At 37.8% G+C, this 25,153-nt stretch overlaps 1 protein-coding gene across 1 annotated transcript in view; it reads right to left on the bottom strand.

The window, feature by feature from the left end:
• Window positions 1-338: 338 nt before the first annotated feature.
• The window catches only part of LOC110459197 (aspartate, glycine, lysine and serine-rich protein-like), a gene marked incomplete at its 3' end in the record, with an annotated part of 45,642 nt that continues 20,827 nt past the window's right edge, over window positions 339-25,153 (bottom strand). The window contains exon 10 of the mRNA XM_021511338.1: window positions 339-662. Within this exon, the coding sequence (XP_021367013.1) occupies window positions 339-662 (324 nt within the window). The remainder of the gene's footprint in view (window positions 663-25,153) is intronic.

Raw genomic sequence — 25,153 nt, 5'->3', positions numbered from 1 at the left:
GTGAATCATTTATCTTTACATTAATCTTAATTATTTTCTTAAGTGTAAATAGTCAGTGTCCTATTTATGAAAAATTAACATAAATGTGCACATACAACCGTATTTAACTTATTTCCTGTTCTTCTATAAATGCTATACATAGAAGAGATAAGGAAATATCAAGTGTAAACTATGTTTAAAATAAGTGAAATAAAATCCAGCACATTCTGATCAACGCCTTCATCATTGTAGTCAAGGAGCTTGCTTGGTAATTTTTAGGACAAAATTTGTCTATGAATTTAGAACAGTCTTTGCATATAGATCAATAATATATAAGATCTAATCTCCCCCACACCCACCTCCACAGCCTCCCCCACATCCACCTCCATCCCCACCCCCACCCCCATCCCCACCATGGCAACCTCCTCCATCCCCTGCCGCGCATGCACCACCACCCCCACCTTGACATCCTCCGCCTCCACAACCTCCTCCACAGCCGGCACCACAACCAGCCCCACTGCAACCACCCCCACCATGGCCACCACAGCCATGGGAACCAAAGCTTCCCCAACTGCCAGAGCCCCATCCATGGTACCCATAGCCATAACCACCCCATCCCCATCCGTATCCCCAGCCATAGGGACGGGCCATTCCATAGCCTAAGGCTCCTCCAAGTACTAATCCTGCAATGAGAAAATGGTGCTTAAACTTCTATTTTAAATTCTCCTGTGCAAAACACAAATTCAAAATTTGAATTCTTCTATAAAAAATCACACATTTGATTTGTATAACCTTGTATCGAATATACTAAGTTTTGTTTTTTTGTTGTCTTAAAGACTTGGCAGTGTTGAAGAGTGATACCTGAATATTTATCAGACATACCTGTCGCTAATCCACCACCACCACTACTGTGATGGGTCTGTGTATGATGGGTGTTATTTACAACCACTGTCGTTGTCGTAGTTTGTCCTATGTAAAATAAAATATATAAACATTTAAAAAGAATTATATAAATATTAGTTAACAAAAATATTTAATGATTAACTTGAATATATTTTTCATGTTATGGAGATATAACACACAAAAAAACGGAGTGTACTCTAAATAAACCGGAGTGTACTCTCATCATAAACCGTCGCGGTTAATGATGATAGTACATTCCGGTTTTTTTGTGTTATAGCTCCATAACATGAAAAATATATTCAAGTTAATCCTTATAATTTAATCTACTATACACAATCCCTGTGGAAATCCACTTTTATTGATGGACTCTTTTCTCTTAGAAATTATTGCGCTGCAGTATCAGCCAATCAAAAGCGACGTTACAAACAACGACGTCATTTTTTACGTTATGGGCTGATAACATAAATTTTCAAGCCAATGAAAATGCTTGTTACAAGCAAGATTAAATTATAAACATTTGTAGAAAATTATACAAACATTTATAGAAAATTGTATAAACATTTGTAGAGAAATATATGAACATTTGTAGAGAATTATACAACATTAAACAAATAAACATGAATAAACATTCTTAGAGAATTATATCAACATTCGTATACAAATATACAAACATTATTATACAGGCATATATATATTTGTATTCAATTAAAAATGAAAATGAAAAACTCATCATCATAAAGTCCCTAACATGCACTAACAAGTTTGAGGCAGCCACTGTGTCTGTCACCTGCATTATGTTTTTACATATGCATGGCTACAACCCTATATCGAAAGTGTGATTATAAGTGTTGATAACACTGGTAAATTACAATAAATAACAATGCTGACTATACATTTCTTGAATATGGGGAATATGTATACAAACCTGCATACTGCTGAGGCTGTGCACCATCTGAGGACAAAACAAGTTCCACCATTAGAAAACACAGGCAATGTGATTACTATATATTTTATCTGTCATCAACTTAATGTATCAAAAATAACATTCAATTACACTCAGGTAAAATATGATGTTTTTACAGCTTTATCTATATTCTTCACACAATTTTCTTTATAATTCAATTCAATTTTTATATCAAGAAATAAAAAATTTGAAATCAGAAAAAAGGCAATAAAAAAGCAAAATGGCACCTTATAATCTTTTCTAGACTACATGTAGCCTAAAAATGCATACAGCTTGACCTGTCTTACTTCATTGATGTTTTTATAAAAAGTGTATAATTTACATGAAGAACTCAAACTGACCTATATTTATCTATCTCAATTTGAACAAAATAAGACAAGGAAATGGTTCACAAAGCTAACCCACCAAGACTTTGACCTCTAGGGTGTAATATTAGACACAATGTCCATCTATGCAGTTTCATATAACTATGTTCTGACCAAAAATACTTGTTTAAGTTAAGCAACATACCATCAAGTCATACAACACAAACCCTGGAAATGTCACCACAAAACGCAACAATTGAAAATGTACAGCCTGGACAGGCATTGCAGTAATTTGATATTTTGACCATTGTTGTGACCCTGACCTTAGAGTAAATAACTGTTTGTGGTGTACAACACAGCATAACGTCATCATACTCATCATGTTTCATAGTTTGTCAAATCTACTTCAGGAGTTCAGAAGTGATGATACATTAATGTGAGTTTAACTTCAAACTCTTAATTCTTCAACTTGCGGACCATGAACTTGGGTGCACATACAAACGTGTAACACAAGATACTATATCTAGTCATCACCTAGAAGTTCTTATTTTACAGTACTGTTCATTGATTCAGCTTTAACCAATTGTTATGACTTTGACCTTGAGAGTAAAGACCTCTGTTATACTACACAAAATCTTGTCTAGATACTCATACTCCCAAATAATATACAGCAGTCTTAAAGTCATGGCCACAACAAAAATTGAAGTGACTTGTTTTTTGACATTTAACCATGATTTTCAGGTCACAAACTTCTGTGAGATGCATATTGTGTCCTGAATCTGACAATATTCAGCAGTTCAGAAATCAAAGTTGGGACGAACTATGCTGGGGTATGAAACTAATTTTTACTAATACAGAATACAGACTTACAGGGTTGCTGACCATAATGGTTAGGAGGTGCTCCACCATCTGCAAAATATAAGGACAAATATTGTAAGGTTGAACTGAAACAGTTGGTTCAATGGAATTATAATTCACAACATTAGAACTCATTCTGAAGCTAGCAGCAGTAACTTAATTCCTTATTTTGTGTACTTACTAGGATACATCTGTGGCTGATGAAGCACCTGTACTTGAGGTGCAGCGGGTTGAGGAGGAGGATGAGATGGCTGAGGAGGGGGAGGTAACTGCAAAAAAATAATTAAGTCAAGTTTATACACAATTCTAGCGTGCTGCTGCTGTTAAGACACTTGTCAATTGTTAAAAGAAATGCATCATTTAACAATAATACATATGCATACAATGCTATTCCAAATGCCGAAGTTGTATTGTAATTGGAAACAAGCTGAAGTTAGCCATGTGGGTCTTTGACAAATAAGCTTTGTTGAGTGAGGGCACATGTGTGCATATAAATATATCTAAACATTTCCGCATATATCCATATAAAATAGGCACAACTGAGCACTACTGGCTGTGGCGACCAAAATTATGATGTCAGTTGTGAAAATGACTTGTTGATGCAATAAAAAGGAGGCATCATGTGACAGTTTATTAAACAATTGGATAATCAAGTATACATTGTCTTCTAGTTACTGAATCATACAAACAAAATGTAGAAGTGCATGAAATACATAACTTGGAATCCTAAATGTTGAGCAGAAACAGCTTTCATTCAGTTTTTTCCCCACAATTTTCTTTTCTTCCCCATTACATATTCCAGCATAATACATGCATATATGTTGACGATTTCTTTATTACACACTGCTTTCAGTAAGAACCAATAGGAAATGGGAATGATATCTAAACTACAGGAAATAAGTTACAAACATTGACAAGAGGCCCAGAGTTTTATCTCAAGTTCCCTTATTGGACACCACCCCTCTGCCCCCAGGGGGGACCACACCCTAAGTTTATACAAAATTGAGTCCCCTTTGCCAAAGGATGTTCTAGGCCAAATTTAGAAGTTTTAAATGAAAAGTTGAAAGACAGACGACAGATGCTGCGCCATGGCATAAGCCCACTTGCCCTTCAGGCAGATGAGCTTATAAATCTGAATTAGTCTTTTGAAAGAATTTCAAATTTTTATTACTTACCACTTTCTGAAATGCCTCCACCCAAGATCTTGAAAAAAGAAGGAAAGAAAATAGATATTGTATAATCTATAGAACATTTAGTATCAGTACAGACAAAAGTAGAATCAAGTAAATATGGGTGCATGATCATATCAAAATAACAAAGACAGGCAATCATTTTAGAAATAGGCTAACAAGGATGGGCCATCATTTTAGAAATAGGCTAACAAGGATGGGCCATCATATTAGAAATAGGCTAACATCCTATTAGAAATAGGCTAACAAGGATGGACCATCATATTAGATATAGGCTAACAAGGATGGGTCATCATATTAGAAATAGGCTAACAAGGATAGGTCATCATATTAGAAATAGGCTAACAAGGGGGAGGTAACTGCAAAAAAATAATCTAACAAGGATGGGTTATCATATTAGAAATAGGCTAACAAGGATGGGCCATCATATTAGAAATAGGCTAACAAGGATGGGTTATCATATTAGAAATAGGCTAACAAGGATGGGCCATCATATTAGATATAGGCTAACAAGGATGGGTCATCATATTAGAAATAGGCTAACAATGATGGGTCATCATATTAGAAATAGGCTAACAAGGATGGGTTATCATATTAGAAATAGGCTAACAAGGATGGTCCATCATATTAGAAATAGGCTAACAAGGATGGGTCAACCTATTAGAAATAGGCTAACAAGGATGGGTCATCATATTAAAAATAGGCTAACAAGGATGGGCCATCATATTAGAAATAGGCTAACAAGGATGGGCCATCATATTAGAATAAAGAAGAACTGGCAATCATTTATCTTACAATAATTTGATTCAGTTTGAAACAAGCATTTCTATTGGTTTATTTTTTGATGTTATCAGTTCATAACATCAAGCAAGAGGCCCAGAGGGCCTGTATCACTCAACTGAATATGTTTAAAATAATTGGTATGAAGTAAAGATATAGCACTCCATGGTAGGTGCTGCAAGTAGTACTTGAGATATAGCGAGGACAAACTTCAAACAGAGCCCCACCCCTATGCTCCTAGGGGGACATACCGACCGTTTATACAAAATTGAGTCCCCTTGACCCAAGGATGCTCCAGACTAAATAAGGATTAAATCATTTAATCCAGATTGTCGAAAAAGGATTTTAAAGGTTTTACCTCTATTTCTCCTAGTGGGCCCCACCCTTTTGCCCCCTGGGAGACCACATCCACTGTTTATACAAAATTGAGTCCACTTAGCCCAAAGATGCTCTCGACTAAATTAGGATAAAATCCCTTAATCCCTATGATCGAAGAAGGATTTTAAAGGTTGTACCTCTATTTCCCCTATTGGGCCCCACCCTTCTGCCCCCTTGAAGACCACACCCACTGCTTATACAAAATTGAGTCCCCATGGCCCAAGGATGCTACAGACTTAATGAGGATAAAATCTCTTAATCCCTATGGTAGAAGAAGGATTTTAAAGGTTTTACCTCATTTTCCCTATTCGGCCCCACCCCTCTGACCCCAGGGGGGCCACACCCACGGTTTATACAAAATTGAGTTCCCTTGGCCCAAGGATGCGACAGGCTAAATAAGGATAAAATCCTTTAATTCCTACAGTAGAAGAAGGATTTTAAAGGTTTTACCTTAATTTCACCTACTGGGCCCCGCCGCTCAGCCCTCAGGGGGGCTAGACCCATTGTTTATACAAAATTTGTTCCCCTTTCCCCTAGGATGCTTTTGACAAAATATGGAACAAATCCTTTCATTCCTACAGAAGGAGAAGGATTTTAAAGAATTTGCTATATTTCCCCTATTGGGCCCTGCCCCTCAACCCCACGGGGGGCCAGACCCACCATTTATACAAAATTTGTTCCCCTTTCCCCTAGGATGCTTTTGACAAAATATGGAACAAACCCTTTTATTCCTACAGAGTAAGAAGGATTTTAAAGAATTTGCTATATTTCCCCTATTGGGCCCTGCCCCTCAACCCCACGGGGGGCCAGACCCACCATTTATACAAAATTTGTTCCGCTTTCCCCTAGGATGCTTTTGACAAAATATGGAACAAATCCTTTCATTCCTACAGAAGAAGAAGGATTTTAAGGAATTTTCTATATTTCAACTATTGGGCCCCGCCCCTCAGCCCCCAGGCAGGCCACATTCACCGTTTATACATAATTGGTTCAACTTCACCCAAGAATTATTCAGACTAAATATGGAACAAATCCTCTCATTCCTAGAAAATAAGAAGGATTTTAAAGAATTTGCTACCGTATATTTCCCCTATTAGGCCCTGCCCCTCAACCCCGAGGGGGACCCGACCCACCATTTATACAAAATTTGTTCCCCTTTCCACTTGGATACTTTTGACAAAATATGGAACAAATCCTTTCATTCCTACAGAAGTAGAAGGATTTTAAAGAATTTTTCTATATTTTCCCTATTGAGCCCCGCCGCTCAGCTCCCCCCCCCAGGGAGGCCACACTCACCGTTTATACAAATTGGTTCCCCTTCACCCAAGAATGATTTAGACCAAATATTGAACAAATCCTTTCATTCCTACAGAAGATGAAATATTTTGGGAATTTGCTATATTTCCCCTATTGGGCCACGCCCTTCAGCCCCCAGGGTGGCCAGATCCACCATTTATACAAAATTAAATCCCCTTGGCCTAAGGATGCTCCAGACCTAATTGGGCAGGTGAGCTAAAAACTGACGAAAAAACTACTTTCGGACGAATGAATTGTAACAAGCGTTTTGATTGGATGATGGAAACAGTTACGTTATGACATTGGCGTATTGATATTTTGAGTTGATTTTGAGTATTGCATCATTTGATGTGTGATTTATCAAACTAAATGTTTGAAAATATTTTTTAATTTATTTTTTATTTATAAAAGAATTAAATTATAAGTATAAACTTGATTATTTTTTTTTAATTTTATTGAGCCATGACATAGGAAAAGATCAACTACTACATTCCTTTTTTATGTTATGGCTCAATAATGTAAAAAAATAATTCAAGTTGATATTTAAATAATACATGTTATAATTTTGACTGTTGAATATATATTCTTCTTAGCACGAAAGTGTCTCCACATCCCTGACTGAGAGACTCCAAACTTTGTGACTGGATCGTGAATAGCTTGCTTACTTTAAATCCGAATCCCCAGAAAATAATATCCAGATGACAAGCAGATTCTTGTTTTTCCTTTTGCCTCTGACAGGTTTGTCGCTAGGCAAAGCCATCAGTGATTCCGCAAGGGGTCGCCCTTTTGGAAGCTCTGGTCTGTCTGGAATGCGCATACACATAGTTCCAATCCCAACATGGCTTGCAACAGACTGAAATTAAATGAACAATTTCAACATAAACAAGAATTATCAAAGTTTTCATACTTATACTGTTATAGATCTGAAATAGCTGTGTGCCTATGACATTGCATACAACTTGTGAACAGATTAGGATTATTAAAAAAGTTAACACACATTTCATGATTTACGTTGTGTGAAGCCATGTTATTTATGTGTATAACACCTTTGACATTCTGAGTGTTTATAGCATTCATATTTATTACACCCGCCTAATATATACTCTGACAAGATCTCCCAACTGACCTTGGCTTGTAAAGAAAATTAAAAAATAGATCAATGAATCCTTTGCAGCTGAGAGTTTGAGCCACACTTACCTTGAGCCGTGTCTGTCCTAAAGGTTTTCCATTAAAGCGATCGTCGAACCACTGAATGATGGAGTCTTGATACAGTACTAGATATTTCCTTTCCCAGTCACCACCAAAACAGCTGGCTGTAAGAAGTTAGCATGATACATACTAGTAATATACAATAATGTACAGACTAACAGATTCAGATAAACAAGAGGCCCAATGGGCCTGCATCGCTCACCTGATATAAATCTCACAATTGTATCCTTAAAAGTAGACTAAAATAAAGTTACGGGAAAAATATCAGTGTCTTGACTCAAAGTCATTAAAAAAACTGTTCTAAGATTTAAACACATTTGACCCCTGTAAACTTGGAAGTCAAACAAGGATATTAAGTTGAACAAACTTTATAGCCCTTCATCCCAGAATGCAACTTGCTAAATATCACTTCCCTATACCTTTTGTTTATTGAGAAGATGAATTTTAAAAAGTTATACACAAATGACCAGATGTGAACTTGAAAGAGTGTCAAAGTCATTCACATGAACAATCTTGAAAGCTCTTCATCTGAGCATGCTACTGGTCACATATAGTGGTGTTTTTTTTAAATAATTGACACCTGTGACCTTGAATATAATTCAAGGCCATTCTTTTGAACAAATTTTCAAATCTTTCATCCCAGCATGCTTCTGGCTAAATATCGTCATCGTAGACATTCTTTTGTTTAGGAGAAGTCGTTTAAGTTTTTAACATATTTGACCCTTGTGACCTTGAATATGGATGAAGGTCATTCATTTGAACAAATTTGGTAATCCTTCATACCTGCATGCCACTAGCAAAACATCATCACCCTTGATATTTTGGTTATTCATCAGAAATCGTTTAAAGGTTTTTTAAGACAATTGACCCCTGTGACCTTGAATATAGGCAAAGGTCATTCAATTTAAACAAGAGATCCCAGAGGGATCTTGGCGCCCACCATTGTACCATCTTCATTAGTTCTTTGTCAGTTCGATCTTTTCTCTTCTTTCCTCTTTTGTTTGATTGAGTCATGTTAACAGTAAATGCACCTTGAGGTAACTTTTGATCTAAACTTAATACTGTTGTGTATGAAAGCCAACCTTCAAAGTGAGTTTGTCATTTCACATATTTACTAGTACAGTACTTAATGTGAAAGAAATAGAATCGATCATTGTAACATGAGAAAGATTCGTTTAATTCTTCCTTTAGCCATTTTGTTTTTATGATTAGTCTCAAAATATAACATGCACAACGAGGGATCAAGGGGAACCTACATATCAAATTTGAGAAATATCCCTCATGCCCAAATAATTTTGGGAAGAAATATTTCCACAGCATTTAAAACAATGCTTCATTACATATAACATGACAATGTTTGTTATATGTAAAACAGAATAAAACATTATATTTTTAATTTTTCAACCCTAGTTAATTCCCAAAAAGAAATACACAAAACTTGCACCTCAAAGAAGACACCCTGGCAGTATTTATATAGAAAATCAGAAAAAAAATCATCACATTTTCTAAATCACGGACAGTTAGATTCAAATCAAAGTAATGACAACTGAAAAATGTACTGCTCCCAAGTTAATCTGGAAGGGACTATAATTTCTTTTATTCATTAATTTTTCGATAGTCCCCCAAACTATTTTTGTTGGGCCAGTGACTACCTCACTTTTGACAACTTTTGGTCGCTAGAGCAAGACTTTAACCGCCATTGCCGAGCAGGCGACCGTCCATTTCAGGCCCTGATGCACAACAAAGGAGCAAGGGGAACCTACATATAAAATTTGAGAAAGATCCCTCAAGTACTTTCCGAGAAATAGCGATAACAAACTTCACTATCAAAATCCAAGATGGCTGTCTGTCGGCCATGTTGTTTATCCGATCAGTCTCAAAAGTTGCCCTGCACACCTAAGGACCAAGGGGAACCTACATATAAAATTTGAGAAAGATCCCTCTGGTCCTTCTTGAGAAATACAGATAACAAGAATTGTTTAAGGACGGACGAACGACGGACGGACAGACCACGGACGCAGGGTGATTTGAATAGCCCACCATCAGATGATGGTGGGCTAAAAACTTGGTGACCCTTCATTCCAGTATGTTTCTGGCCTAATATCATCACCTTGGACCGTTTTGGTTATTTAGAAGAAATTGTTTCAATTTTCCAACATATTTGACCCCTGTGACCATAAATAGAAGTCAAGGTCATTCAATTGAACAAACTTGGTAGCCCTTCATCCCAGCATGTTACTGGCCAAATAACATCATCCTGGGCCTCTTGGTTATTCAGGAGAAGTTGTTTTAAAGTTTTAAACATATTTGACCCCCTGTGACCTTGAAAATGGGTAAAGGTCATTCATTTGAACAAACTTGGTAGCCCTTCATCTAAGCATGCTATTGGCCAAATATAATCTTCCTGAGCCTTTTGGTTATTCAGAAGAAGTTGTTTTAAAGTTTTAAACATATTTGACCCCCTGTGACCTTGAATATAAGTCAAGGTCATTCAATTGAATAAACTTGATAGCCTTTCAACCCAGCATGTCCCTAGCCAAATATCATCACCATGGGCTTTTTGGTTATTCAGAGGAAGTTGTTAAAAGATTTTAACATATTAAACCCCAGTGACGTTGAAAATTGATAAAGGTAATTCATTTGAACAACTTGGTAGCCCTTCATCTAAGCATGCTATTGGCCAAATATAATATTCTTTGGCCTTTTGGTTATACAGAAGAAGTTGTTTTAAAATTTTAAACATATTTGACCCCCTGTGACCTTGAATATAAATCAAGGTCATTTAATTGAACAAAATTGGTAGCCTTTCATCCAAGCATGTCCCTGGCCAAATATCATCACCTTGGGTCTTCTGGTTATTCAGGTGAAGTTGTTGAAAGATTTTAATATATTTGACCCCTGTGACATTGAGAATGGGCAAAGGTAATTCATTTGAACAAATTTGGTAGCCCTTCATCCCAGCATGCTACTGGCCAAATATCATCAGCCTGGGCCTCTTGGTTATTCAGAAGAAGTTGTTTAAAGTTAAAAAAATGACGCCGGACAGACGCCGGATTGACGGACGACAGACGGACGACGGAAGCCGCACCACCACATAAGCTCACTTGGCACTTCGGGCCAGGTGAGCTAAAAATATTGGGCAAATGTATAAACATGTAAATACATGTAATATTATATACTACAAACATGCTGAACAAGGACACAGCTCATACTCTTTTGCAAGGTAGTAGTATGTTACGAATTGATAAACATTAAAACCCGGGCCCCTTACCTGCAGACCCCAAACACAACACTGACACAACCTTAGTTATACTGACACATCCACTCATCCAAATACACCTGCAAATATTCGCTCTTCCCATGCATCATAATACAATGGAATTATCTCCTTTCAAACAACATCACTCAATGCAAAACACTTGAAGAATTCCAAACAAGTACCACATATAGTACAGCATAATAGAAGACATAAAAACTTTGAAATTTTTGTATAGAGGCTGTTTGACACAATTAAAATATCCTGGTTTTAAGATCTTTTCAACTTGTAGCAAAATGCAAATAACAAAAGTATAGGAGAAAAAAAATGTGTATAATTACTCACAAAAAACAGGACTACCTTCCAAAACCATGTCAATAATCATCAGTACTGTCATGGCCGACATTAATCAGATGGAAGTGAAGATATATGTGTAAATAGTCTGGCAGATCTGAATGGTACATAGGATTATGGTCACCTTCTAGCTTTGTGCTATAGGGAATTTCCCTTTAGCTCAATCAGGGGCAGCGGAGTGGGAAGCTGGGGGTCGCAGGTTCGATCCCCAGTGGAAGCGAGCTACTTTCTTTCCTGTTACAATTCCTATCTGTGGTCCTCCCTGTCATGATGGGGAGTTAGAACATGGATAGTTTTGATGTTCGAGGGCAAACTTATTTTAAAAGGGGGAGTAGTGTGGCACATTTTAAATGTACATATGATTACAGTCGCCTTCTAGCTTTAGGGAAATTCCCTTTTCTTCAATTTGTAGAGGGGTGAATTGGGAACTTAGAGGTCGCAGGTTCGATTCCCAGTGGAAACACACTACTCTCTTTCCTGTTACAATAGCATTTAAACTCCATTAAGCATTAAAGAGCATTCTGTTCTAATGAACTGTAGTTGTGCTAATGCACATTATTCATTTTGTCTGCAATCCTGTTCCTTGTTATAGGACCATAATGCAGAACAGATTGCTGTTTTATGCTTATATTTACATTTTTATAATTTTCATATCTAAGTTCACAACACTCTTTTAAATAAGAATTTCGCTGTGTTTGTTTAAGAGGTAGAACGGCCCATGGCATTGCTTACCGAATGTTGTTTCGTGAATTTCCCCGTAAAAATACAGTTCGTGGAAATATACACAAAAACATTGTTACAATTTCCATAATTTAACCAATCAATATATTAATTTCACATTTTATAATAGTCTAAAATAAAACGGTTAATATTATTGAATCATCAGTGATCATAGTGTTTGTTTTTATTTGTTTGCTAGTGCGGAGGGGAATAGCGATCCGGTAGTAAGTCGGACCCGTGGAGATATCACTACACTTGTGTTATGGTCTCATAACACGGAACTGGCCTTGGTAGTGATATACAGTGGCAATGCAGAGCAAATGTAAATATATATTGATATACATACTGTATCAGGTATGCCACATGATGTTTTAATACACATGGATACAGGCTGTTTTTCTGTGTGACATATACAGTGTATATGTTATGAAATTGAATTTTCAATAAAAGATACTTACAAGAAAAAATTTCAACAAATCCTTCTTTCACCCTAGGAGTGGTATCTGAAATTAGAAAAGCAAAGTAAAACAGTTAACTTGTAAAGCCCCCCCCCCCCCCCCCCCCCCAATATAGATATCTGTGCTAATTGTGTCGGTGTGTCCACCGGGGTTCGTTACAAATGTCTGAGATATACATATGCTTTACTGATATGGGTCAAAGCACACATAAACAGTGTATGTTTATGTGTGCTGTGACCCATATCAGTATAACATATGTGTATTTCAGGCATTTGTAACGAACCCCTGTGGTGTGTCTATATCAGGTCGGGGAAAACCACTAACTTGTGTATGCTACGAAAACTTGCCTATCATACGCCAATTTGGGTATGGATTTCTACATCTACATCTTTCTATATCTTTCACATCTTTCACTGTTCTGTCAACCAGTTGACCATTTCCCAGTGTTGTGCAGCGTTTCATCAGACTTAAAAACAGACAAAAATATATATTCAAAGGAGAAAGACGGAAAATAGTGTATGTGTATATAATGTGTGTGTGTGTGCGTGTGTGTGTGTTTCTTCGGCTGGCTCCATAAGCCAATAGCTTGACCTGTCCGGCTACCGTAGCGGCCTCTGGGGACAAGCCCCAACCTGCATAGCTCTCACCATTGGTCGAATGAAAAGCCAGCCTAGATTGTTCTTTCAAAGGTAAGAGAAGACAGTCCCTGCTTGAAAGATGCTAAGTCAGGGGCCTCAGCAATAGCAGCTGGGAGAGAGTTCCAGTGGGGGATAATTGATGGGAAGGGAAGAAACTATGCCTATAAGTGTTTTTAGAGGAAGAGAGACAGCAATATCTAAAGGAGTGATTTCGTCGGGTGGAAGATGTAGAGGCTTTCAGGTAGTCCTGGGCTCGGATGTCTAATAAATCATGGGTAATTTTGTACATGGTTGTAAGCTGAATTTTGAGGTGTCTTGATTTCAGTGATTCCCATTGTAAGGATTGTATCATGTCAGATACACTGCTTGTGTTACAGTACCTGTTTGTGGTGTAACGAGCTGCTCTCCTTTGAACCATTTCCAGCTGGTCAATCTGGTTCTTGGTGTGGGGGCTCCATACAGCTGAGCAGTACTCCAGGTTGGGGCGAACAAGTGTGTAATATGCACGGGCCTTGGCATCTTCGATGGAAATCTTCAGATTTCTTCTGAGGAATCCAAGTGTGCTGTTCGCCTTCTTACAAACTCTTTTGGTATGATGTTTCCATGTAAGGTCTGCTGAGAGATCCACCCCAAGATACTTGCTGGTACTGGTATCTTCAAGGAAGTGACCTTTGATATGGTACTGGGCTTTTGTTATCTTCCTGTTCTTTGTGACCCTCAGGACATTACACTTGTCTGGATGGAACTCCGTTCTCCACTTCTTTTCCCAGTCAGCGAGTTCTGCTAGGTCCTCTGGCAGTATGTCGCTGTCTACTTTTCCTCCTATAACCCTGTAAACAATGCAGTCATCTGCAAATAGTCTGATCTTAGATGTGACGTTGTTAGGAAGGTCATTTATGAATACATGCAGGAGGAAAAGGAGAGGTCAGAGACAGGTCCCCTGGGGGACTCCGCTGACGACTTGGGCTTCTTCTGATGTTGTTCCTTCTACCATCACCCTTTGAGTCCAATTCCTTCCAGAAAGCTCCTTATCCAGTAACAATTTGTTACTTAAAATAGCTAAAATCACTTTATAAGCTGAACTTTTTCAAATGTTTGTCCAAGTCGCAATTATTTAGTATGTCATATGAAACATCATACAAATGCAAAAATAAACTTTATTTGCATATGAGAAAGTACCAAAAATTAATGCAATGCTTCCGGTAGAGTTACAACAAGTTTCTAAGTAGCCAACGCTTTCAGTAAACATATACTTCAGCAAAATATTATTTACCTGGTCATAAAGCAAAAGTTACTTTTAAAGCGATTTGTGTCATTTTTAGTAATAAATCCATACTCCAACTGGCGTATAATAGGCGAGTTTGCGTATTATACGCAAGTTGGTGGTTTTTCCCAACCTGTAAACATAGTTTCTGAAGGAATGGTGCAAGATAAATATATAACATCTTCACAATTTTGGCCTATACTATAGGAACATCATATTTAACAGCATAACATATACGTCTGCAGGAACGAATTAACATCAATTTAACTTTGTTGAGTCGGATTTAAACAAACAAAAAATCAAACGAAGAACAATCCTCAGCTGATCCTTCATATGAGGGTTGACAACCTGTTAGGCTGTTTGGTGCGCCAAAATATCGCTAAACACTTACTGCTAACACCAACAGATGCTTTCCCGGATGCACACCCCATTTTCGCTGATAGTTATAAAGGCGAATTTGAATATTGACATCAAGAAAGTACTTTAAACACACGTTTCCTTCTTCTTGCCTATTTCATAATGTTCAAAATAAGTGGTGGTGTCCCCAAGTTACATGTAAACAATGATGTTTTCTGACCTTTTCTATAAAACATACGAAAACTCCCGAAAACACGGAAGTTCCGTCCATAGTTGTTCTGACCTTAGTAGTTTCGGCCCCTACCCGTTCCGACCCCGTATTCTTAGACGTTCCGGTCCCATAATAATATGATTCATGTTTGAAATCTAATTCCTACTGATTTTATTTATCTAATGCATTTAACCAATTTAAAGAAATGAACTTAAAGTTAAAACATATATCATATGGAACATTTGTTTTTAAAAGCACGCTGAGTAAGGTTGCATTACAATGAATCACTGTCTTTTGTTTATCTTATTACCTCGTGCGTTGATAACTGTATGACTTTTAGCAAGCGGCGGCGGCGTTCGGCGGATACACATGATCGATCAACACCGCCGCCGCCGGCAGGATGAGCTACTTGACTGCTGCATCTCCTCCTCCTCCTCCTCCTCCGCCTCCCTCCTCCTCCTCCTATTCCTCCTCCTCCTCCGCCTCCCTCCTCCTCCTCCTATTCCTCCTGTTCCCTGCTGGATAACCGAACTACTCGGTAGTGAAGCGAACGTAAAACCCACTATCAATCAATCAATCAAAGTGAAATGAACAGTGTGTACAATAGATGGTGGAGAGACAGGTCGCGTCAGAATGGTTGGTTCCTTTTATGAGAACCCTAGGTCTCGGATTGAGGTTAATTAAGCGAAATTAAGAAAAAAAAGAAAAATATAAAGAACGAAACCATGTCTGACCAGGGATGTGTACACTACACATCCCTGGTCTGACATATTCAAAATATGTAAAAGAAAGCCGAATAATTAGCTATATAATAGTGATGAGTTGGCTATAGCGCCCAGATATTAGTAGCATAAACAGTTATGAGAGTTACATTTGGTAGTGTGAATTCATGTGCGAAACTGTTCTCTATGGTATACAAACAATTACACAAGAATTCCACGGAAGTGGTTGTGTCGCCTGCGCAGGAAACTGGGAGATTACGAAGAAATAGATACACTTTTCATTTCAAGAAATAATGTTAAAAGTAAGCAATAATCATAGATTATGTTTTTGGATGGCATCATTTTGTCATATAATCTGTTATTCTGGGAAGAATTTAAGGAACTTGCTATGGATACTCATTGTCTCAATTCCAAGTTTAATTTGTATGATTTGTCGGATGGTTTCCCATAAATAAATGAATAAACTTGTGGATTATGATGTTAAACATCTAGTGTTGTCAATAACATTTGGAGTAAGACGGCATTTCAGAGGTATACACGGTGGGTCAAGTGGTAGATCGAAGCCGTCCAGTATACAGTTTTAGTGAAGTATCTATTTATAGTAACAGAGACCTTGACCTTTGACCTTCGGACCTAAAAAGCAATCGCAAGCAAGCACTTTTGGTAAGGAAGCACTACATGAAGTTTGAGTTTGATCGGCCCAAGGAAACTCAAGTTATCGCACGAAAACCTCTGTTCGGACGACGCCGCCGACGCCGACAAAGCAATACCTATGTGTCACCAGCTTTTCGCAGGCGACACAAAAAGGAATTTCCCCTGTTGGAAATTCCCACAGCCGATTGACCTTCATTCACAGCGTATAACTGAGGTACATATGCACACTAAATTCCAGAAAGAAAAAAAATCAATAATGATGAAAAACTCACTTTTTATATATGTTCATTTTCCAAACTAAATAAAAGTTACAATTCAGGAAAAAACAACATTTAAGGTTGTAAATATCATAAGGTTGGATGTCCATGGAGATGCATTTGTCGAGAAAAATGTGAGAAAATGCTTCAAATCTCGAGAATGATGACATTTATTTTGATAGGATATTTTACAATAATTCATCAAGCTAACAAGACTTTTGATACAAGTCAAGCCATTTACCTGAGTGAGAACCTGTAGTGGATGGTGTACAGGTAAAATCTCACTTGCTCTGCATGCTTTTTTTTCCAACCTCAGTCAGCCTTGTTCGCTTTGTGCTCAGTTGTGTTTTATTCAGGTGAAATATATGCCATTTTTCTGGAGATTTGACACATTTTTCTTACACTTTTCTCGGCAAATGCATCTCCATGGACATCCAACCTTATGATATTTACAAGTTTAAATGGTTTTTTTTTCCTGAATTGTGACTTTTATTTAGCTTGGAAAATGGACTTATAAAAAGTGAGTTTTTTCATCAGTTATTGAATTTTTTTCTGAAATTTAGTGTGCATGTTCCTCAATTATGTTTGAGAAATATTGGAGGAGGATTATTTTGTGACAGGGAGTGTTAAATGCTAACGGAATGCATTATTGAATTTGATATACAGTTTGATGTGGTAGCCATATTGGAATGTCCTTAAAACACTTGCATTAATATCATTTTGATTTATTTATTCATATAACATAAAACAGCTCTTTTCATTTTTATTTCAGCATCCGAGACGGTTATGGAATACCGATCCAGCTGAAATCTGCAGAATCTAAATATAGATCAAACGCGGGAAAAAAACCCGTGCGCATCATTACGTTACCACAAGGTTAGGGTGGTGGTACACCCGTGATGGTAAGGGTTATATATGAGACTGCACCCCATGACCCTGTGCAAGAAGCGGTACTCTTAAAGCCTAAATGTTGCGACACTGTAGCTAAGATACCGACAGTGAAGGTGTATTTCTAAACTATGGCTACATTCGCGTATCCCTGTAGAAAATATTCCAAGATAAACGAACGCTCTTGGAACTTTCTATAAGGAGAGCTAAAAATGCACAGTTTCGGAGAATAAAAAACAGTGTATTAAGAATATAATGACCTTCTTTCATCCGTCCACTGAAACACATAACGTATCTTAAAAACTACATGTGACTTGACATTGTTTTAGAAATAAATAACGCAAACTGGCAATAGTCAGCATTTTAGTTTCGGCCAGGTACGTCTGGACCCCTCAATCTACACGTGCGGAATTTTCCTGAGGTCAGCCTCGGTTCAGATCTGTACCTATCGTTTTCTTTTACATGTTCAACCGGTTCAATCGTTCCAACCGGATACGCGAATGTTATTGTAGGAAGATAATATGTTGAGGTATTAGTTCAAAAGAAGATATTCCACACCTGCAGGTGGGTTAAAATAAACTTTATTTATTTTACAACAATTATGAAACAAGTTATGTCAACTTATATTAATCACTCTTGTTGGCCCGGATGTTAGCGCGTGGGGGGTCTTAGTGTGGGAGGAAACCAGATTACCCGGAGAAAACCCACGTGTTCGGGCAGGTGACCCCAACATTTTCACGTCCGATCGGGGAATCCAACCCCGGCCGCCATGGCGAAAGGCAGGTGCTATCCACTGCACCACCCGACCACCCATGTAATTTGTAATATCGGGTTCGCGCGGGCTTTCACCAGTTTCATTAGGTCAGCGAAAACTATTCAGTTGTTAAAGTATATACGAAATTAACTAAATTCTAAAAGAAAAATGCGAGTTTATGTTAAAAATTGGCTGTGCTAATAACACAATGCTAAAAATAATTTTAGGATATCGTAATTATTGGCGGAGTTGGGGTGTTTTGTAATTAGTTACTTCTCAGCCAAACCATACCCTACATCTGGAATTACGCGTTCTATTTGTAATATCGGATTGGCTGGGCTTTCTTTCACCTGTACCGTTACCGAATAATTTACTTCTCCACCATGCGTTTCTTATATATATATATACATAACTTTTATAGTTCGAATTTCAAATAAATGGATGGTCGGGTGGCACAGTGGCTAGCGCATTTGTCTTTCACCATGGCGGTCGGGGTTCGATTCCCCGATCGGACATGAAAACGTATGGAGTCACATGCCCAACGGAGTGGGGTTTCTCCGGGTGCTCCGGTTTCCTCCCACAGTAAGACCCTCGGCGCGCTAACAAGAGTGATTAGTATAAAATGTCAAAACTTGTTTCATAATTGGTGTAAAATGTATAAAGTTTATACATATATTCAAATAGACTGTACAAAATTTACTTTTCCTTATTTTTTTTTAATCTTTGGTGACGATGTCGTAAATATTCTTTTAATTGTCTAGACCACTCGGAGCCTTCAGCAAAAACTTAACTTAAAACCGTTTACTAAATTCATATACTGTATATATGTTACTGATTTGATACACACAGATGTAACATCATTAACCGCGTGCGAAATATTAGAACATCTTAACAAATTGGTAATTGATATGGCAGTCAATCTTAACTGTTTTCATGAGATTCTGTAAGATATCTTATTCGTGTATAGAAATTAAATGAGATATCCTTTACGCTATATATACAATTTCTGATATCATATACTATATAAGATTATCATTTTAATTTTTAGGATCTATCATATGTCAGTTACCTCGTATACTATGAAGATTTATAAGTAGGAACGCGAATATAACAATGTATCGAAAAGAATGCTCCCTCCCCGGAATCTTCAGATATTTCATAATATTCTCAGCTACAGTATTGAACATGCTTTTTTGAATGAAAGTTAAATCGTCTTGTCAAAGATTGAAATATCACAAAAGTACGTTTATCTGTCATGTTTCAGTTAAGAAATACAATAACTATTTCTAAGAAGTAGGTGAATAGAAGCTTTTTTCTAGAACCGATGGCACTTTTTTTGAATGTTGGTGGCCCTAAACAGGGCCGGTTTTTGTCATCTTCAAAGACACCGATGGATCGCTGTCTGGATACTGAAGTAGAACTTCTTGTTTCCGGCGCTGTTTAGGTGGACCCCGTCATGACTGATAAACTTGTTTTTCATAAATGCGTGGTTCCAGAAAGTGAAGACTCCTTGGTTGCTGGTCATCTTCAAGATGTAGTTTATCTTTCTCCTCTTTTTGTGATATTAACCCTTGCGTCATCTGTCTGGGTCTGGGTCTTGGGAACAAAGAGCCAACGATGACATGCTGGACTCCTTACATTCAGATGTATGTATGCCGCAGACTTTTAAAAACTTCTGACACCTCCAATACTATACCTCTCCTTATTGACGATGCAGGAAATTTTGAAACGACAAATGAAGGTAAAGCTAATATCCTAAATGATTACGTTGTTTCTATCTCTTCTATTGGCGATACTGACGTTGACGTACCAGAAGTAGAGCTAAGGACGGACGCTACAATATCTGACATACAATTTCAATTCTTTACCTATCAACAAAGCTGTAGGCAGCGACACAATTAGTCATCATATGTTAAAAATACTCTATAGCCTTTCCTTTATCTAATATTTAGTTCGTCTTTGGAAACTGGTTGATTTAAACATTTTTTATTTGTCATTCAACAAAAAGGATTAGGCACAAGTTATCTCAACTTAGAAACGCCCTTTCCAATACATTTCATTATATTGATTACATGACAACAACAACAAATATATTTATGATATATATGAACAAAGAAGAAAGGAAGGGAAAAGGGAAGAATAAGAAAGAGAGATGATAGGATAATACTACTGACCTTAAAATCTGTTACTATTTTTAATGTAGGTTTGGACTATATGGAAGATATTTTCATTGTCTCCATCTGACAAATTTGGAGAACCGTACAGAATAACATTTAGAGAAATATTACAATAACGTGAGATATCATCAATCAAAATTTGTCTTTGTCTGATATACAGCATACAATCAAAAAAGTAATGGACTGCATTTTCACACTCATTTCCACATGCACACATTGGATCACCTACAATATTAACTCTATACAAATCATAACTTAAACTACTACATGAATGACGCAATCGTGTATGTAAAATATGAAAAAAATAGGCAACAAGTAAAAATGTTAACGGATGGCTGCTCTCTGACAGTATTTGGAAAATCGTTCCAAAGTCTTATAGAAGAAGGAATAAAGGATTGGAATGAACTAGACAGACGGAAATTGGGAACAGTGTAGTTTTCAGTATTTATCAAGTTGTAGCTATTGAAATATTTTATGATTGGACAGTTGCTCATTGTCGCAAGATTGATCCAGACTGGCTGTACTCATCGTACACGTTCGATGCTATGCTATTTCATACATTACATAAAACCGGATTTGTGTGTAAATATATAATTATGTAGGACTGGGTTTTATTAGGTGGCATTGGCTCAGTGATACATTCGGTTTTCTTTTTTCTTCTTTAAAATTTGATGTGTTGCACAGTAAAGTTTAGTGTAATGTGGCATTGAGCTGATGACGCTGGAATAACTGGGTCCAGGTGTCTACTGGTTAGATTTTATTGTTAATTTACATGTTTCCACGGGTTGGAAAATACTAATTTCAAAGGGCCGGTTTCCAAAACGGCCCCTTCTCTGATTCAAATTTCCTGTTGGTGGTGCATTGCCCATGCCGTTGTGGTCACAAATCTATAAAGTATAAAGATTTAGGTCACTTGGTTTGTTTTTTATGGCTCCTCAAAGTTGTACCTTTCAGAAGCTGTCTAAGTGTTGATAAAATGTGCATGTTATGTAAAATATTAATGAAAATCTAATCAAATGATGGTCACCGTAAAGAATACATTCATGGCATGATTGTGACAAAAAATCATGTTTCCATCGCGCCATTTGGCTGTTTTATGGAAGAAACAATCTCAAAAATGCCATTTTCGATGATAACATTTTAGACACAAAAACTGTGTTTTTTAGAGAATACACCCTTTTATGGGCGTTGGATGCAAACCAATTTTTATCCTATTAAACAGTACGTAATATGCTATTGATGAGAGGAAAAATCATCAAAATGTAAGTGGTGGAACATTTTCAAATGTTGGGTTGAATTAGCCTATGGTTGAATTGCCGATTTTCGACTTTCTTTAGATAATTAACAAAAAAACGAGAGTATTTGCTCGGTATGTTGAGAATATGTACACAGATATGAAAAAAAGTGAGAGAAACACTTTTTCATAAAAAAAATCCAAGATGGCTACTTCACAAGTCCCCGTGGTTGAAGACATTGGCTGACAAATAGACAGAACAACAAACAAAACGTGTTCCTTATGATTTTGGTTGGTTTTCGCATTTACGGGAGTGTTCATAGCTACGGGCGATTGTATAATACCTATATTTATAAGTTTGGTTAGTCACATGGTAACGGGGATCTTTCATATCGAGCCCCAAACATACTTTCGACATATGCACTCCGTTGCCGCATGGAAAACTATTTCAAGTTTTGTCGGAATTTCTTTACCTGTGGTTGTAATGGTCGAGGGTTTTCCAGCGTCCTGTAATACCCAAGGTAGTACAAGATACTGGAGATGTGCGCACACATTCCCATCGTTCTCTCTCCAACTGGGCACTGGCAGTAGTAGTCCTTTATTGGGGCCTCAACATCGGGTGAAACGGTGAACCGTATCCAAACGTTATATTTCGTTTGGCTTTTGTGTCGAGAATGTATTTGACATCGGAGAAGGTCTGGGGAGTGCTGGTAAAGCCACACCTCATAGTCTCCGTCATCACTTAAATGTTCGGCGATGTAACCAGGAGCCAGAGATATCTGATACGTTCCACACGTAATGGTTCTCAAGTAATCAAGATCGAGACGGGGAAACAGTACGGAAGATGCATCCATCTTGACAAACTCGGACCTTGCCCGTCTAGATAGATCCGGATCTGTCTTGACTCTCTGAGCTAAACCATTCGGTGTTGTCAAACGGTCCTTCATACGTTCAGCCATTAGCCTATCTTTGGCATCTCTCTCTGGAGATCTCTGGTAGATCGGTCCTCTAATACCATTCAGACAGGCTGTGACGGTTCGAAGCAAAGCCTCGATGACATTGATAAAGCTGTTAGACACCAATTGCGTTCGGAAGAACGTCCAGTGTTTCAGACGACCATGATAGGATTCCACAATCCACCTCGATTTGGTGATAGTTCTGTCAAGATTTGCTTGGACGTCAGAATGTTGACTTTGACCGGGTTTCAGGTATGACGGCATGCTAGCATTGAGGCCAGAGGCTTCGAGAACTGGTAGGACATCTCTAAAACCTCGGTCAACGACAACGTTGTCGTCTGGTTGTAGCCAAGTAACTAGCTTGTCCATGACTTTTTTTGTAATTGTAGCATCATTTTCGCTGCCAGTGAATGGTCCTACTGTGTCCAGAATGTAGCCATCTGGTAAGGCGATGCTCATGAATTTGAGATAGTTTCTCTTCTTCTGGCCACAGTAGGACATTCTCTGGAGCTTGTGGTCGGAGCTTTTCTGGATATAAATATAGGTGCCATCTAATATGGCAGTGGCTTTATCTCCAAAAAATGCTTCTGAAAAGACAGTATTGTGCCCGAGCAACTGTTCTCTTGTCAAGTGATCCGGACCTAGAAATTGTGGGACTATCGATGTGTCTAATGCCTGTACTATGGAGTGGAAAGTTTTGGACACACTTGACTTGGAAATTCCAAAAAGAGAAGAACACTGACTCCAGGAAATGTCGGTTTTCAGTTTTACCCAGAACAGTAATAGAGCATCGTGTGTAGTCTTGGTATATATACCAGATGAAAGATATGGGGAACAGTGCGAGTGGATTTCGAGGAACTGATCTTTGGACCAACCTGTCCAGGCCATGCATGCCGAGTCATCAAGAGAAGAAAAGCTTATTGTAAACGCAGACTGGTTCTGTGAAAGGACGTGCGACACCTCTAGGAGGTCATTAATGATTTCGGACGATTTTGATGGTAACTGAGATTCCAAGGAACCTCTACCATCAAGGACAACCTCTGTAGACGGATCTAAGTCGTTACCAATAAGGTGAATGGAGCAGACGCGGGATGAGGTGGGACACCACAGTTTGTGTGAATAGATCAGGTGATGTCTTGCACGTTTTGGTAAGACTGATGATTTTGTTCCATTTCTTGCAAAGGTAACAAGACAGAGACAGCATTTTTTGTGTGAAGATGATCCATTCAAAAGATCATGAAGGGTCAGCAACGGCAGGATATGGGACGGGGAGTCGTCTTCTTCCTCTATTTCCTGGTTCTGCTCGGGTTCAGGTTCAGGCTGATTTTTGTTCCGAAGATACTTCATGTAGCACTTCTGGCAAATAAGTGCTTGTTCCTTTGCTGACATCAATCCTTGTTGCACCAGCGTATCTAGGAGCCATTTATATTGTGGACTATTTACATTGCGTGCACTTCTGTTCTTATTGCCACTACGTTTCTTGAAGTATACTTGACACCCTTCTCCAACACATTTACCCTCCATCTTGAAACAATAACGATTGGTTTATGAAGCGTCGATAAAGTAACAAAATAGCAAGCCACCGATGATTGCTGTAAACAGCTAATACTTAGTAGTTTGGTACAATTATGCGAAAATGTGTGATAAATAACGAACAACTAATTACACAAAATAACAAGACAATATAATAAATCACATTCAATACCTCCAAGAAGCGCAGAATTGATTGATTACTTAGAACAAAATAAAGTATTTCATATGGATAATCTATCTATTCGATGTGGCGTGGTCGGCAGGCACAAAGAAAGTGAGACAAGTCAGGGTCCCAACCCTGACAGAGCCACAACGCTTTGGAGATGGGACAATAAAACAAGGAAAGTGAGACAAGAATAGCTAGCGTCGAGTCAATGATTCCGTAAACGTATAGACAAAGACAAGAAGATACGGATAAATGTACAAGGCCACACGATCAGAAAATTCAGAAGAGGACAACTTGAGATAGAACAGTATTCATGTATCAGGGTGTCCTCAGTGTAAATCTTTATATCGATACTGTTTATTTAGTCGTTACACATCATAAAACTGTCATGAAAATATCCGCTCTGATATTCAATATAAAAGTTTGTATATAATAAGCTATATAATAGGGTTTCAGACAAGGTTGTTACTCATTTCCCCTTTTCTTTCAATTTACAACCACATTCAGGCGGCGATATGAGAACGTTCCACCACATGGAATTAGCTGATTTTTGGTACACATATGAAACAAGTAAAGCTCTATCCGATTTTCTGATGGAAATTTGCATCCAAAACTATATAACGGGAGAAAATTGCAATTTTATGGCATTTTTCTTCATAATTGTGTCTCTGCAAGTGCATTTTCATCCGAGA

This window comes from Mizuhopecten yessoensis, unplaced genomic scaffold (genome assembly GCF_002113885.1).
Source record: "Mizuhopecten yessoensis strain PY_sf001 unplaced genomic scaffold, ASM211388v2 scaffold9985, whole genome shotgun sequence".
In the NCBI taxonomy this organism is placed as follows: domain Eukaryota; kingdom Metazoa; phylum Mollusca; class Bivalvia; order Pectinida; family Pectinidae; genus Mizuhopecten; species Mizuhopecten yessoensis.
This window is presented reverse-complemented; position numbering and strand designations above follow the sequence as displayed.